We start from the raw sequence: 14781 nt of genomic DNA, 5'->3' as shown, positions 1-14781 counted from the left end.
CATTGTTATGCGGATGACACACAGATTTATGTACCATTAAGGAAAGCAGACTCCACCTCTTTTCGGTCTCTGTTCTTATGTCTGGAAGATTTGAAGGCCTGGATGGCCCTAAATTTCTTGAAACTTAATGAAGATAAGACAGAGGTAGTGTTTTTTGGCAGTTCCAGTGAAGACACTCTGTCCGATGCTTGTTCCCTGGCTCAATATGTTAAGCCAGTTATTACAAATTTAGGAGTTAAGATGGATGCTGGTCTTAAGCTGGAAGCTCACATTAGAGCAGTTGTAAAATCCAGCTTTTTTCATTTAAGGCAGCTAGCCAAAGTAAAACCTATGCTTTCTAGACAGCACTTTGAAACAGCAATCCATGCATTTGTGACCACACGGCTGGATTACTGTAATGCACTTTATATAGGTGTCAGTGATTCATGCATTTCCCAGCTTCAGAGGGTTCAAAATGCTGCTGCACGACTTTTAACAGGTACACGAAAATTTGACCATATTTCCCCTGTTTTAGCTTCTTTACACTGGTTGCCAGTATATTTTAGAATTCATTTTAAAATCCTTGTTTGTTTTCCTCCAGGTGGGTGACACATGTCTGCATGTTGCAGCTCGCTACAACCATGTGGCTGTGGTCCAGGTCCTACTCAGAACCTTCTGCTCTGTGTCAGAGAAGAACATGGTGAGTCTGCTCAGTCGAACTGCTGTCCTTCATCCTCCATCTGCAGCTGTATTTTGTCACTTTTGCCAGTGTGCTCAAAATTTTATACNTTTTCTTTGGCCTTTGGCACAATCTGAGATGTTTGACCTTGTTTTATTGTTAATATTTTAATTACTTTAGTACTGTTTTATACTTTATACTTGACCTTTCTATTTTATGATTGTACTGTATTTCATGATTGTGTACAGCACTTTGGTCCTGTTGGTGTATAAAGTGCTTTATAAATAAAGTTGGTATGGTATGGTAAAATGGAGGTATGGTGTGATTTACCAAGTGCTGGCAGAGAGACAGCTTCATAACTGTCTCTGAACAGCACATAGCTGTGCTCCAGTGTAGTTCCTCCTTTTGTGGGGAAGTGGCCAGTGTTCTTGTCTGTTTATCATTTCATGTAGTATAGCCTCTGTAGTCTGTGCAGGTTTCTGGAGAGATGTAAAAAAGTCACATAGAAGGTACGACAGACAGCACACGATAATCCGATGTCAGGACTGAGAGAGAACAGTAACCAGGTCCACTCCACCACAAAGTCCATGAGTCCATGGGGAATCAGGTTTCTGTGCTTCAAAGTGTATCACATTTGTAAAAAGTAGTTAGTCCGTGAGGTTTTTACAGGATAAAAGAAAAAAACAGAAACAACAGAAGCGATACAGAGCGCTCTGCTCTCACCTGCTTACAAGCTGTTATTAGAACTGACACTGACTGCAGTGGTTAATATTATAAATACTCTGCTGAGCCATCCTGACATGTCATCAACACATGCTCATTGTAGAGCAATGACTCTTTGATGACTTCAAGAGTTAGTTTGATTTCTGTTAACTTAAAGCATCTAAAAATGTTGCATCTTCTAATTGTTACCAAGTTTTGCTTGTTTGTGCCAGTAATAAATCCAAGGAGACCATTTTAAATAAAATTAATTATTTAGTTCTTTAAAAAATGACAAGTCTTTAATAAAAAAAGGCTTTTTACTATTAATGCTGGAGTCTGAGTTACACTTCTCAATAACCAGTGGCTTGTGAAAGCATGTGTAGCAGCTTCTTAACCAGCTGGTGTTTGTCACTTATAGTTAATATACAGAATGTCCTTCTACTCTGGTGTACTGAGCTCCAGCTGAGCTAACTGTAGCATCACACTGAACCTAAATAACTTCTTTTGAATGATGATCATGCCTTCTGTAGCATTTATTCAGGAAATTTATCAGAGAAGCAGCTTCTCTCAGGAATTCTCTACCTAGTGCATGTGAACAACAGTTGAAAACCCCTCCCTTTTATAACATTTTTTAATTCTAAATTCTTATTTTTATTGTTATTACAAACAGTAGTTGAGAATTACAACATCCTATAGTTGCCACTTTGACTCTTTTGAGCTGCATCAGAAATAACCAGTCATTTATTGCACACATTACAGCTGTGACCATCTGGGTGTCCATCCTCGCTGACATCCAAACCTTCCATGCCTTCTGCTCATCCATCCATCTGATGACATCAGGACTTCCTTCTTCCTGGTTCTCCTTCCAGCTATGGGTATCCACTGGGGATACTCCACCATATCCACCCGACTGTGCCAGCTGGTGGCCCCCACCATCTGGGTACCTTTCATCATGACACCTTCCTGGAAAATCAAGATGTCAACTATACGGCCTGTGTGTTTCTCACACTGGATCTTCTGTTTGTTCCACTCCATGTCTCGAAGGATGGCACAAGAGCATCGTTGTTAAAACACAGAGACACTAATCTATATTCTTTATTTTTTTTAACAATTATTTAACCCTTAGCAAAACAGGACATTACTGATTGATAAATGTAGCACATTCAAACCTTTGATTTGTGGCATTTTTTCTGCTTTAGAGATTATTTCATCTTTTCATACAGTTTATCTACTCATTCCCTCAGGTCATTTCGATCAAACTACAGATAACAACAGGCTTTATTTTGGTATTACACACCATTGTTCTGATTCTTCTGTTCTCTTCCAAATGTGTTGATTGCTTGTTGGTTTGGTTCCAAAGGGAAGTGGGTTGGCTTCTAGCCCATATTTCTAGACTTGTGCAGGTTTTGTGCTTAATGTCATAATGTATCTAGAATAATTTGCTTTTCCCTTTTTTCCCTTTCTCCTTTTGTTTACATGTCAAAACTTTTGTCTATTTATGGCTCAGCTGAAGAGGTCACCACCTAGTGCGGCTGAGGATATTAATTATAAGATATGAATTAAAAGAGCCTAAATCAAACACAGTAAAATTTTGAATTATCTATGCCATTTTGATGCTCATGTAATTTACTTACAAGAGACCCATTTGGGTTGGAAGGATATATCTTTCATCCTTTTCCAACAAATCATGTGTTGCGATTCTTGTACTGTACATAGAGATATCCTGTTTGTTCATGTAAAAACAATTTCTTATTGTGCTGGGGCATATTTATTACTAAAAGTGACTCTTGTAAATGTATATGCTCCCAGCTGGGTCAATTTTTTTCCAATTCTGCTGGATTTGACGCTCCAGTAAATGCATTCATAACTCTGCCGGCCAGGAGGCTGAGACATATGAGTTAAAATTCTGCACTTCCACCTACGTATACAAGCTGGATCAGAGAAGTCCTTTATTTTCTTACACGGGAAACAGATCAGGCAGAACGGAGTTGAGTCCAACAGGTACTGCTAGGGTTTTTGGCAAAGATTTCACACAATGTGCCGCCCACTGAGTATGTGTTAAAGACAATGCTCAGACACCGCCACGCCAACTTGTAACACAACATCTATAAAATTAACTAAATTATAGCCTTTCTTGTGTTTCCTAAGATCAGTTGGTTATGACAGCCATCTTGAAATGGATTGACTCCAACAGTTAATCACTCGTACAGTTTTGTCAAATGATTATTTATTAAAAGTTGCTATTAAAACCTGTTGTGTAGTTCATGAGATATTTTGCTAACAAACAGACCAAGTTGATTCTAATAGTTAATGCCAAAGTTTTAAACACATAATGTGATCAGTTATCACTCAGAGTATAATTTCAGGATTGGTCTCAGCTCAATATTTGTAAAACCCGTTGAGTTATACCCATTTTTATGTTTCCTATTGCTGATTAGAGGAGGTGGCCATATTGAACAGGGTTGACACCAGATTAAACCCACCAAAGTTAATCAGTTGCAGATGCACAGCCAATAATTACATTCTGTGAGTTTCATTTAAATCTGTTCAGTGGTTCATGAGATTTTTTGGTAATGGTACAGCAAAATGAACAGGCACACAGACGGGCAAAAACATTACCGCTCAGCCTTTGCCTTTCAGTGGTGGGCAACTAAAGTACTGTTAAATTGAAAGAAACTCAAACCAAATTGCTTTTCAATAGATAAATGGGTATTTGATTTTTTAAAATTGTATTTATGCTTTAAAATAGGAAAGTGTTGACTTAAGCAGTGATAACAAAAACTATTCAGGCTTAAATTGGGATGCTTTATGGGAAACTACTTCAGCTTTTTATTTTGAGATTTTCTTTTCTTGTTTATAATTGTATTTCTTGTATTATTAAATTTTGCCCATTTTTGATGTTTATGATCCTGTTTTGTTTCTGTTTTTGTCCACATGTGGTATAATTAATGTTTTTATTGTTATTATAATTATTATAGTTCAAGTTTGTTCCATCAGTTTAGAATAGCTGCTATCCATCTATATTAGTTGAGTGTTGCTGGGGAAGTCAGTGACTGAGTCCCTGAACGCATCATGAGACCGGTCGGACCAGACAGGTGAGTTTGAGGCGGAGCCCACCTGGATTAGTTTTCTGAGCCCGACACGATCTTAGCTCATGTCCGAGCTGACCTGAGGTCCGTGTGACTGACGGCAGATAAAACACTGACTGAATTACGAGGTAAACCTGACGAAGAGACCATCATCAGCGTGATACACCTCAGGAAGCAGGTGAGTTACCAAACCGCGCTCACCTGGAAACTATAAACCGGAAGAGACAACCCGTTTCTTCTCGGCTGTTTTCTGCCAGACTCAAACATTTCATTAGCGTGAATCCTCTGCTTTATAATAAACGATCCGTGTTCGGACCGGCTGGAAAGGAATAAGAAAATCAGAGTTTGGTTCCGGAAGCTTCAGTCAGAGACTTCAGTGGTAAAACTGCTGAAGGTGAAATGGCACAATGTTTACGCCCGTTAGCACAAATACCGGCTTTTAATGAAGCTTTCAGAAAATAATCACTGATGATAGCCCATTCACAGATGATGACCTGAGAAAACACACAACAGTGTGTATTTCATTCAGTTTTACAGATATTGAGCTACAGTTTGGTGTAATAGTCATTTCCTAAACCTACTCTGAGTACTAACTGATTACACAAGTTCTGTTTAAAAACCTTCCCAATTACTGCTAAAGGCAAGCCTGTTTTCATCCATCCATCATGAATGGATGATGGCTGATGGACGGATTATTGTTTAAAGCAGCTGTAGGTTAACTGTTGGACAGTGATTATTGGTGGATAATGAATCAGTCTTTGTGTGTGTTCCCACAGAGACCAGAGAGTCCGGGTTCACATGTCCTCCTCTGGATTTGGTCTTGCCACCAGATTTGATCGGGTCAGGGAAATGCCACACTATGACCAAGTCCCAATGGGCTCCCCATGGCCGGACTTTGACCCACCCCCACCCCCACCGCCCTCGCATGGGAGGGTTCCAGCAGTCAGCTTGGACCCCCTCCCACCTCCCCCTCTACCGGTACAGCCAGCTGTTGGACCCGAGTCCTTCTACCCCCCCAGTGACGATGAGCCCATGGAGGGTGACTCTGATGTCATGGACATTAAGCCAGTTCACCGCTTCATCCCAGACTCTGTCAAGAACTTTTTCCGAAGGGGGAGCAGCAAGGGTCAGTCTGGTTCCTCTCATCCAAAGTCTGATTCTCCTGCTCCCTCATCCAAAAAGAGTGTCAACGGCCAAACCACAGCAGGGGTCCCCTGCTCGCCTCCCAACTCTTCTCCTCCCTCTCCCTCACTCCCCGGCTCCTATAGAGACCCATACGGTGGTTCAGGAGACAGCTATATTTCTAAAAAGGAGCGAGATGGACTGTTGCTGGGTGCCGAAGCAATGGATTTAGCTTCTGCAGTTCCCAGTAATCGGTCAACCCAGACCTACCAAGAGCGGGTGGAGGAGTACCATCAGCGCTACGCCTACATGAAATCCTGGGCCGGTCTGTTGAGGATCCTGGGTTGTGTTCAGCTGCTGCTTGGAGGAGCTGTGTTCGCCTGCGTTTGTGCTTACGTTCATAAGGATAATGAATGGTTCAACATGTTTGGATACTCCAATCCGCAGCTGTATGGAGGGCTGGGTGGAGGCGCTCCGGGGTATGGATACGGAGCCACTTCTTACACAGGACCAAAGACTCCTTTTGTCCTGACTGTGGCCGGCCTGGCGTGGATAGGGACTGTGATTCTGGTTGTTCTCGGCATGTCCCTGTACTACAGAGCCATCCTCCTGGACTCATCCTGGTGGCCCCTCACAGAGTGCTCCATCAACCTGGTGCTGGCCATACTCTACCTGGCAGCAGGGATTGTGTATGTGAGGGACACGACTCGGGGGGGTCTGTGCAACTCACCCGTCTTTAACAATGGAGTCAATGGGGCATTTTGCCGCACAGAGGCTGGTCAGATAGCAGCCATAGTGTTCCTCTTCATCAACACAGTGCTCTACTTCATCAGTGCCGGAGTGTGTCTGAAGCTGTGGAGGCATGAGGCAACGAGGATGAGGAAGGAGGCGCTCGCTCAGGAGGTCTGACACCAACATGTCTGTCTTTTTTTTCTACTGCAGCTGACCTTTTTTAAGTATGCCATCACATATTTGTTAACCATAGATTAAACACTAGAACTAAATGAGTGCTGCTCATTTCATACCTCCACCAAACTGTACCCTCACCTTCTAACCCGCAGTTGGTGTTTTGTACCAATGGAGTACAAAATAATTTTCATTTGTCTTCAGTTAGTGTGTATTTTTACAGGCACCAACTCCATTTGACCCTGCACAGCCTCAAGCTGTGCTTTTATTTCATCGTCAGGATTATTTTATACCATCATTATCTCCCTCTTCCTGAGAACTTCTCCAGCTCCTGGTCTCTATGTATAAACTACCTGTCCCAGGTACAGACTCTAAGGGCTGTCTGAGCTGTGACTGGTGGAGATTAGCTGGCAAACAACATTCATCAGGAAGTTTCCAAATGTCTTGTTTCCTTAAGTGAGTCACGGAGGCACTAGTTTCTTAAAATTTTGAACACAAAACAATTTTTTTCTCCAAATAGTCAGTTATTGCATGTGTCTTAAAGCCTTCTCAATTTAGTTTCATTATTAGTTTCATTATTTGTAGAGCAGTACAGCTGTGATTTGACTCATGCACAGGCGCTCGTGGCTGACAGAAGATCTGAGGCTACAGCCCTGAGTGTCCAGGTTTAAAAATCATAATTATTAGTGAAAAACTGATCCAAAGCTGCCTATCTTAATTTCAAAAGTTTGCTCCAGTAAATAAATGGGAGGATGGATGAGAATAACAACAAAACAACCTACACGGCCTAGATAACAGTGTGCACACAAAAATAGGCTGTGATTTTCAAAAATCAGCTGTGCAAAACGTGACAGGGCAGCTTGTAGGACACAACACTCAGAATTCGGTCAGACTGACCGACTGCACCTGAGAATTTGATCTATCTGCCAGCTGTGTGTTTTTGTTTTTGCGGGTGGGAGATGTCTGAGAGCAAGCAGCTTTATAACATTTGAGGTCAGACATGGTTAACCTCTAACACTACTCTTTATTATCACAGCACAAGATATTTTCAAAGCTTGAACCTGTAAGAAGAATCTCTTTAAACAACTTATTCTCCTGATGACGCCCCATCAGCTGCATGCTTCATCATCTCATATCTACAGTGACCCAAAATCTCATGCCACGTCTGCACAAGAGCTTTTACATTCATTACACTCAGGTCATAAATAATGCAATGTCTTGTTCTCATAGATGGAGAATTTTGGAACATTTCTGTGTTTTAGGACATCTCCTCCCTCTTTAACCCTCCTGTGGCCTTTGGCTCAAATTGACCTGAAGATACAAGGGCTTCTCTACCTATCTTTGTCTCTCTCTTTTGACAGCTTCAGGAAGGTTAAAGATCACAGTTACTCTTTATGAGTAGCTGCTTTGCCTTTTGAAGATGTCCTGCAAGTAGAAAGGGATATACAGCATCTGCTTCAGCACCATCTTGTGAAGTTGCCCTCTGCTGTCCATCAAATGTATCTCTGCATCTCCCCGTCGATTCGCTCCTCTGTTACATCGTGCGCCATAAGTCGGCTCAATGCAGTGTGTCTCGAGATGGGAGTTGTCAACAAACTTCTTAAACTTTGCCAAATCAGTGACGATATGTAAAGTGGCGCCTGTGTCAACCAACAAGGCTTTATTCTCAGTACTGCTGCCTGTCTGGGTCTCCTGGTGTTTGTCATTCTTCCAGAAGGTGTACTCCTTCTCAGAGATTCATCCTCACGCTGCAGTTTCTCTCTGCATGTTGTATCCTTGTGTTTGCTGTTTTTTGCAGAAACGACACTGTTGCTTGTGGTGACATACTTTGTCTTTGTGCCATCTTTGTCCACATCTGTAGCACACTAAATGATACTGTCGGCCCCTCGGCCACCTGCACTTGCAGGATCATGTCTCGTGCTCCTGTGTGTTCACGACCGTCTCATGAGACGACACTGTGGTCAATGTGTTCATAGCTTCGCAGTTTAGGTTTAAACTCAGTAAAAGTCACTGCATCTTCATTTTGTGTGACAGGAATAATAAGTGCTTTAAATGACTCTGGTAGTTCTTTCAAAATCATAGTGATAAGAAAGCCGTTATTGCTGTAATGGCGGCCTCCACCCTTATAACTTAGTCATTACACTTCTGCTGCTGGGTTTCTGAAGTGAAGTCAGCTCAGTATACAGTAAAATAACGCAAAGCTTTCCCTTGCTTGCATAATCATTTGTCAAAATCTTCAATGCTTTTTGTCCATTGTGAGCCAGTGAGAGACTTTTATCACCGAGGAACTGGATTAACTTCATCTTCTCCCAACTGCTCGCTCTTTTCTTCAGTCTCTAAAATCACGTCACTTAGTTCTTATAACCGAAGGTGGCCTAAAGATTTTGCCTTCTACCGTTAAAACTGAGCCAAGCCCAATGGTTACTGAACACTGTGGCTCATCTGCTCATACTACTATCTGTAGGATGCTAACTCTCACCGAACACAAGTTACGGTGCGACTTTTCTTTCAGTGGTGAATCGGCAGAGATGACTCCTGCCTCTGGGCCTATAACCTTTTAGCAGAGTTAAGTTTCACAGTTGATTCTTTTGGTGTTTGTTTTCACAGCAACACTTGCATAATGGAGGAATAACAACATACCAGGCGTCGCCTGTACTGCAAGGGGAACGGTGTCGTCCCTCTCTGGGACGCAGCTCTTTTTATCAACACATGCACGTCCCAACATCACCGGCGGTTCTTTTTGTCCAAATCCCCTTAATAACACAACACATAGAGCTTATATTGTCAAAACTGAGAGCACATATGTTAACTCTTGTCAAATGTGAATATCAAAAAGTAAAACCCATTATTCAAACTAAAATGTAATGAAATGTGAAATACTAGTTTCATCTGTTAAACTTCTTCTTCCTTCTCCTAACAATTTAAGATGAGGACCTTTGACGCATCACTCCCGATGTCTGTCGTAAGTATCAACAGTTTGGGCTTGTAGAAGCTGAATATGGGACTTGTTGACATGTTATTAAAGGTGTCTGGGTATTTGTGCTAGCTGAATGCAGGTTCTCAGGCCTCTGCGCAGACACCCCTCCCCACCATTCAGCCTGATATCATGAATGCTTCAAACGCTAATCTGACCGCAGCTGAACCAGAGATTCTCAGAGGTCACATCCCAGCTGGACACATCCCCAAACCTGTTGTCATCGCTGACTATGTTGCGTAAGTAAGACTGCCAAGTGTTCATAAACATGTTAACTTTAAAGGTGTGTGTAAGGGAAACCCATTGATGTGTGTATATGGACCACTAAATTACAATAACTCAGAGGTGAGAACAGGTGGAACCCTTTCCATTAAAACAAAACTAGTTATTTGAATGAATGGGAACAGAAAAAAAAGCATTAGAATGGTCAGCTGCAGAAAAGTACCTGAGACAAAATAGTGTAGGGATTCGGGAAATTAGAGTCTCTGGGTTGTTCACAGTTGTTAATCAGTCCCACATAACACTTGTGTTGAGCCCAAAGGGTGGAAGGGCCACCTTCAAGTGAAAAGGTGGCAGCTGCTGCCTCTGCAGAGAGCAAAGAGGAAGTGGAATCTGGTGTACCAGGAAGAAGCATTACATTGCAAACACAATGGGCAGGAACAGAGTAATGTTGTAGGCTCTGAGTTGTGGTGAATACATGATTCCCCCTGATACCCAATCTCTACAAGATTTACATTTAGCTGTAAAGGGGCCTGCATCCTGTCAGCAGATATTCTGGGTTTTAGCTCATAAAATGTGTGGTACGGACCCATGTACATCACAAAGTTGTTGCTGCTGTTGGTTGAGGCAGATGATGAGGAATCCCAATAAATCAGGGGAGCTGTCCTGTAATCAGTGAGTACTTTAAACCACTGAGTGTCAGGGCCGTCTGACACATCTGATGTGCAATGCAGAGACTAAGGATGCATGAAGCTAGAGGAGGGTTTGACTCAGGCTTCAGCTTTGTGTATCAAAGACTGAGACAAGCTCTGATTTTTTTTTTATGCCATTAATAGATGTTCAGAGGTTGTGTTAGACTGAATGTGCACATCTGGGGAATGACATTTTTAACCAACACATCTACAGATGTGGAAACCAAATTTTGGCCCTAGGCTGCAATTTGAGTGGCAGCCTGAACCATGGTGATAGTTGCCTAGAGAGTTTCTGCTTCACGCTTTGCTGCTTTGGTCTTGGCTCTGGAGGTGGCTTGGTTGTGTTAACGGATGGCATGACATCTCAAAGTGTGCAGCTTTGCTTCCTGTGCAGGGACACAGCTCCTTCTTACAGCCACAGAGACATCAAGGAGGAGGCCATCGAAGATTAGCGACAGGGTTGAGTTTCTCAGGTCCTTCTGTCCTCGCCCAACAATGACCCCATATGGGTCATGGATTTATGTCAGTCTGGTGAGATCGTCATTAACAGACTCGGTGGCTTGTTGTTTGCAGGAAGAATTTTTTTGCCCAGTTTATTTTATCCCTTCATAATTTCATCACACAGTCCAGTCAGCACCACCCTGTGATCATCATTATCATTATCATTTCAGTCACCTTCTTGCAGCGGCGATTTCCTACACTTAGAGATCTTCTAAAGGTTAGTGACAATCATGTCCATGGCCAATGGGCAGTGAATTCAGGTTTAGTGGGTCTGGATTTGCAGCAAATGTCTTCAAAGGCTGTGACAAACTTATTTCCCCTGTCTGACGGGTTGAGTAGTTGTTGAGTTGATCATTTGTCCGTGCTCGAAGGACAAGAGTGGGACCCTGTGGTCCTGCCACTTCAACCACAGCCAGGCCTTCTGAAGCAGTAGATGGCCTGAAGGTGAGTTCTGGACCTGTGGCTTGGTGGGGGTTCTTGGCTTTTATCAAGGACTTCCTGAGGTGGTGGGCCCTCATCCCGTTAGTCTTGGCCTGTGAAGTATGGACCATCAGCCTCAGAGACAGTCGGCCCTGGTTGGCTGAAGGGTGGAGTGTGTGACGGATGACACAAGTGCAAGGCAGAGCTCAGGAGTGCCTTCACCTTTGGGAACTGTGAATAGAGAAGAAAAACAGTGTGTGTGTTTGTGTTTTACATTTCACTTTACATTTTCAGGCGTATGAACAACAGGTTTAACATCCATTGTTTTCCCCTCAGGCATCTTTTTAGGTATTTCTTTACTTGTTTGTTCCTATTTTCTATTAATTGCTTCAACCTTTCATATTTCCAAAATCTTTTTTTTTCTAAATTCTTTTTCATTTCTCTTTTTCTTTCAATTTACTTTCTAATCCACCTGTTTTCACCAAACCTTTTGGTCCAGCAGTAGCCGTGTCTCTGGTTCAGGTGTGGCTCGACACAAGGATTGTGGGACAGTTGTAGTCCAAGTCCTGGATAAATCTGAGTGCTGGATCTTCAAGCACTGACTCCAGCTGCAGCCACACTATGTTCATTTATTGGTCTCATGTAATATTTGTTTTCTGTGAAACCAAATTTGGGCTTTTCATTAGCTTTAAGCCATAATCATCAAAATTTACTGAATTAAACACTTGAAATATATTTTTCTGTGTGGAATGAATCTATATAACATATGAGTTTGACTGTTTGAATTGAACTACTGAGATAAATGATATTCTAATTTATTGGGATGTGCAGTATACCTGTATAACTGGATCTAAAGTCTTCTATTATAAATATTTCAGGAAGTACCCAAGCATCCGCTCTGACGAGGAGAGGGACCAGTACAGGGCTGTGTTCAATGACCAGTATGCTGAGTACAAGGAGCTGCACTCTGAGGTCCAGGCCATGGCCAAGAAGTTTGAAGAGATGGATGAGATGATACACAATCTCCCACCCAGGCCCTCCAGCCAAATGGTTCTGCTCTGACCCAGTTCACACACACGTTTGGATTCAGGCTGCAGGATTAAATCCAGTAACACGTTCATTTCATTTCAGGAGAAAGAACGGATCAACAGCATTTTAACTGAGTATCAAAGGAAGAAATCTGTAAGTATCCTCACATCAGCTTCTTAAACTTTTTAAATATAACAAACATCTGAACTATCCAGGAACACGACTGTATCCTGTAAGGCAGCAGAAAAACATATACATTAAATGTGACATTCTTTTTTTGTAGGACTTGTAACTATTACCTAAAAACATGAAACAGTTGGTAGAAACTTGATACATTTCTCAGGTCTTTTTAATTTGCCACATCTTCTACATAAAACACTGTAGAAATATAAAAATGTGACTATCAGCATCTTCTGCTGCTCAAGGTTGAATCATTTTTATGATCTGACTTACAGTTCTTGCACGGGGGCTGTTTGAGGATTACTGTTCTGTAGCTTATTAAGGGTCAGGGAGTGACAGCTGTGTGGTTACCACGGTGACCATAATGAGCCACTGGTAGCAGCTTTATTATTTCTTTTCGTCTTGGTTCACAGAGCAACATGTAGGACTTTTTTCTGAGCTTAGATAATTACAAATATTTGTTGGAACAGCATGCAGAAGCTTCAGCCTTTATTTCTTCAGAAATCTTTTATTTGTGTGAATCCTGAGCCAGCCATCACCCTGTTTTCCTGTTTACAGTTTCTTCCATATCTTTTTGGGACTCGAGCTTAAATTTTTGGCTTGATCGGGAATAGTGTACTGTGACTTTTAGTATTTGTAACTTTTATACTTTAGGATTTATTTAACTTTATTTTCAAACATTTTACCATACAAATACAATGAGATCTCTTCAGTTCCTTCAAAAACCTCCTGAAATCTCACTTGCTCTGTTTTTGTCTTCTTATACTCCCTTTAGCTTTTAGCTACCTTTTTACTATATTTAGTTTTTAGCGATTGTTTTGCTAGCTTTAGCTTTAGCTATGGTTTTGCCAATTGTAGTTATTAGCTATGATTTTGCTCCTTTTAGCTTTCAGCTTCTGTTCTGCTCTTTTTACCTCTCTTTTCTTCTTCCGTGTTAACGTTAACTCCGTTTTAGCTTCTTCAACAAACTTCAGTAAGTCATTCAGCAGCACTCGGCTTTCCCTCGGCTGTTTCACAGAAAATGCCATTTCTCTTGCTTCCTCTCGTCCTTCTGTCTCACACTTGTTTCCTTTTCTCTCATCAGGACCCAACTTATCTGGAGAAAAGGGATCGTTGTGAGTACCTGAAGAACAAGCTGTCCCACATCAAACAGAGGATCCAGGAGTACAACAAGACCACAGACTAGAAGTGTGACCTCTGAACTCTGCAGTTAGCAGCGTTTGGTTCACACGCCGCCTGACAAACTGAGTCGGGTTTTATCCCACCTGGGACACTGGGAACCTCCAGAGGCTCATTATCATATTATTGTTTGTAGAAATGATAAATCAAAGGAGAAACCTGGAAACAGTGTGATGACATTTAAAAGAACAACTTAGATTTTTCTTTGAATCACTAGCATTACCTGATAATAAAGAGTTTTTTGTGCCATGCCTTGTTTAGCATAGAAGAACTTCGCCTGGTTTTCTGAAAGTCGTCAGAGCAGATTGTTGGTACCTCTTCAGATCAGACTTGTTTCATGGAACGATGGTTTATCAAGGAATGAACAGAATAACAATCAGATATAGAGTTTAGGTTAAATGTAGGCTTGTATCAGGATGCAGACACAGACCTGATGCTCTGATTGGATGGATTGGATCTGTTGAGGATCACAGAGCCTGATTATGTTTTTTATTATTGCATGTTTTAACTTTGTGCTGAAGGTTTGTCATTTTTATAAACTCCTTGCAGAATGTGAAATGTTTCTCTCCACAGACAACATCTTATTCTGTTTTTACTCCGCTGCCCTCACAATGGCACGCTGTTGGATTTCACGTGTTTTTAATGTTCATGTGTTTTTTTGTAATTAATGGTGGTATTTCATACTGCTTTATGCCAATAAAACCTTTTCTGATTTGTGTTTAATTTGTTATTGTTTGAATCAGCTGCCCAGGTTTAGTTCATCCCAGGATCTGATCCATCTGGACCATGCAGCGTGCTCAGAATCTACGATTCTGCTTCTGCATTAAATGTTTTTTCTGTTTATTGTAATTATACAGTCAATTTAAGATGACTGTTACAGACAACTGACTTCAAAAAACAGCTATAACTCAGTTAATTTTATAGATGTTGATCTAAAGTGGTAAATTTGGTGTGGTAGTAGCTGAGACTGATGTGATGATGATGGATAAATGTCAGCTCCTACCACTCTAAATTTAAAAGAATTGTAAACTACATGGAAGTATAGTCATTTTTGTGTAGGCTATGGTTGATTAGTTGTGGCGGCCATCTTGAGTTGGATTGACTCAAACG

General features: G+C 41.5%; 1 protein-coding gene across 1 annotated transcript; it reads left to right on the top strand.

Moving 5' to 3' along the window:
• The first annotated feature begins 4441 nt into the window (after positions 1 to 4441).
• Positions 4442 to 14394, top strand: marveld2b (MARVEL domain containing 2b). The gene is made up of 7 exons (XM_017440747.3): positions 4442 to 4627; positions 5226 to 6474; positions 9404 to 9439; positions 9524 to 9690; positions 12162 to 12333; positions 12415 to 12465; positions 13577 to 14394. The coding sequence occupies exons 2-7, from the start codon at positions 5248 to 5250 to the stop codon at positions 13676 to 13678; spliced, it is 1755 nt and encodes a 584-aa protein (XP_017296236.1). The 5' UTR covers positions 4442 to 4627; positions 5226 to 5247; the 3' UTR covers positions 13679 to 14394.
• The last annotated feature ends 387 nt before the right edge of the window (positions 14395 to 14781 follow it).

The sequence above is a fragment of the Kryptolebias marmoratus genome, linkage group LG1 (genome assembly GCF_001649575.2).
Source record: "Kryptolebias marmoratus isolate JLee-2015 linkage group LG1, ASM164957v2, whole genome shotgun sequence".
Lineage (NCBI taxonomy): Eukaryota > Metazoa > Chordata > Actinopteri > Cyprinodontiformes > Rivulidae > Kryptolebias > Kryptolebias marmoratus.
Note: the sequence above shows the minus strand (reverse complement) of the source record. Positions and strands in the feature narration are given on the sequence as shown.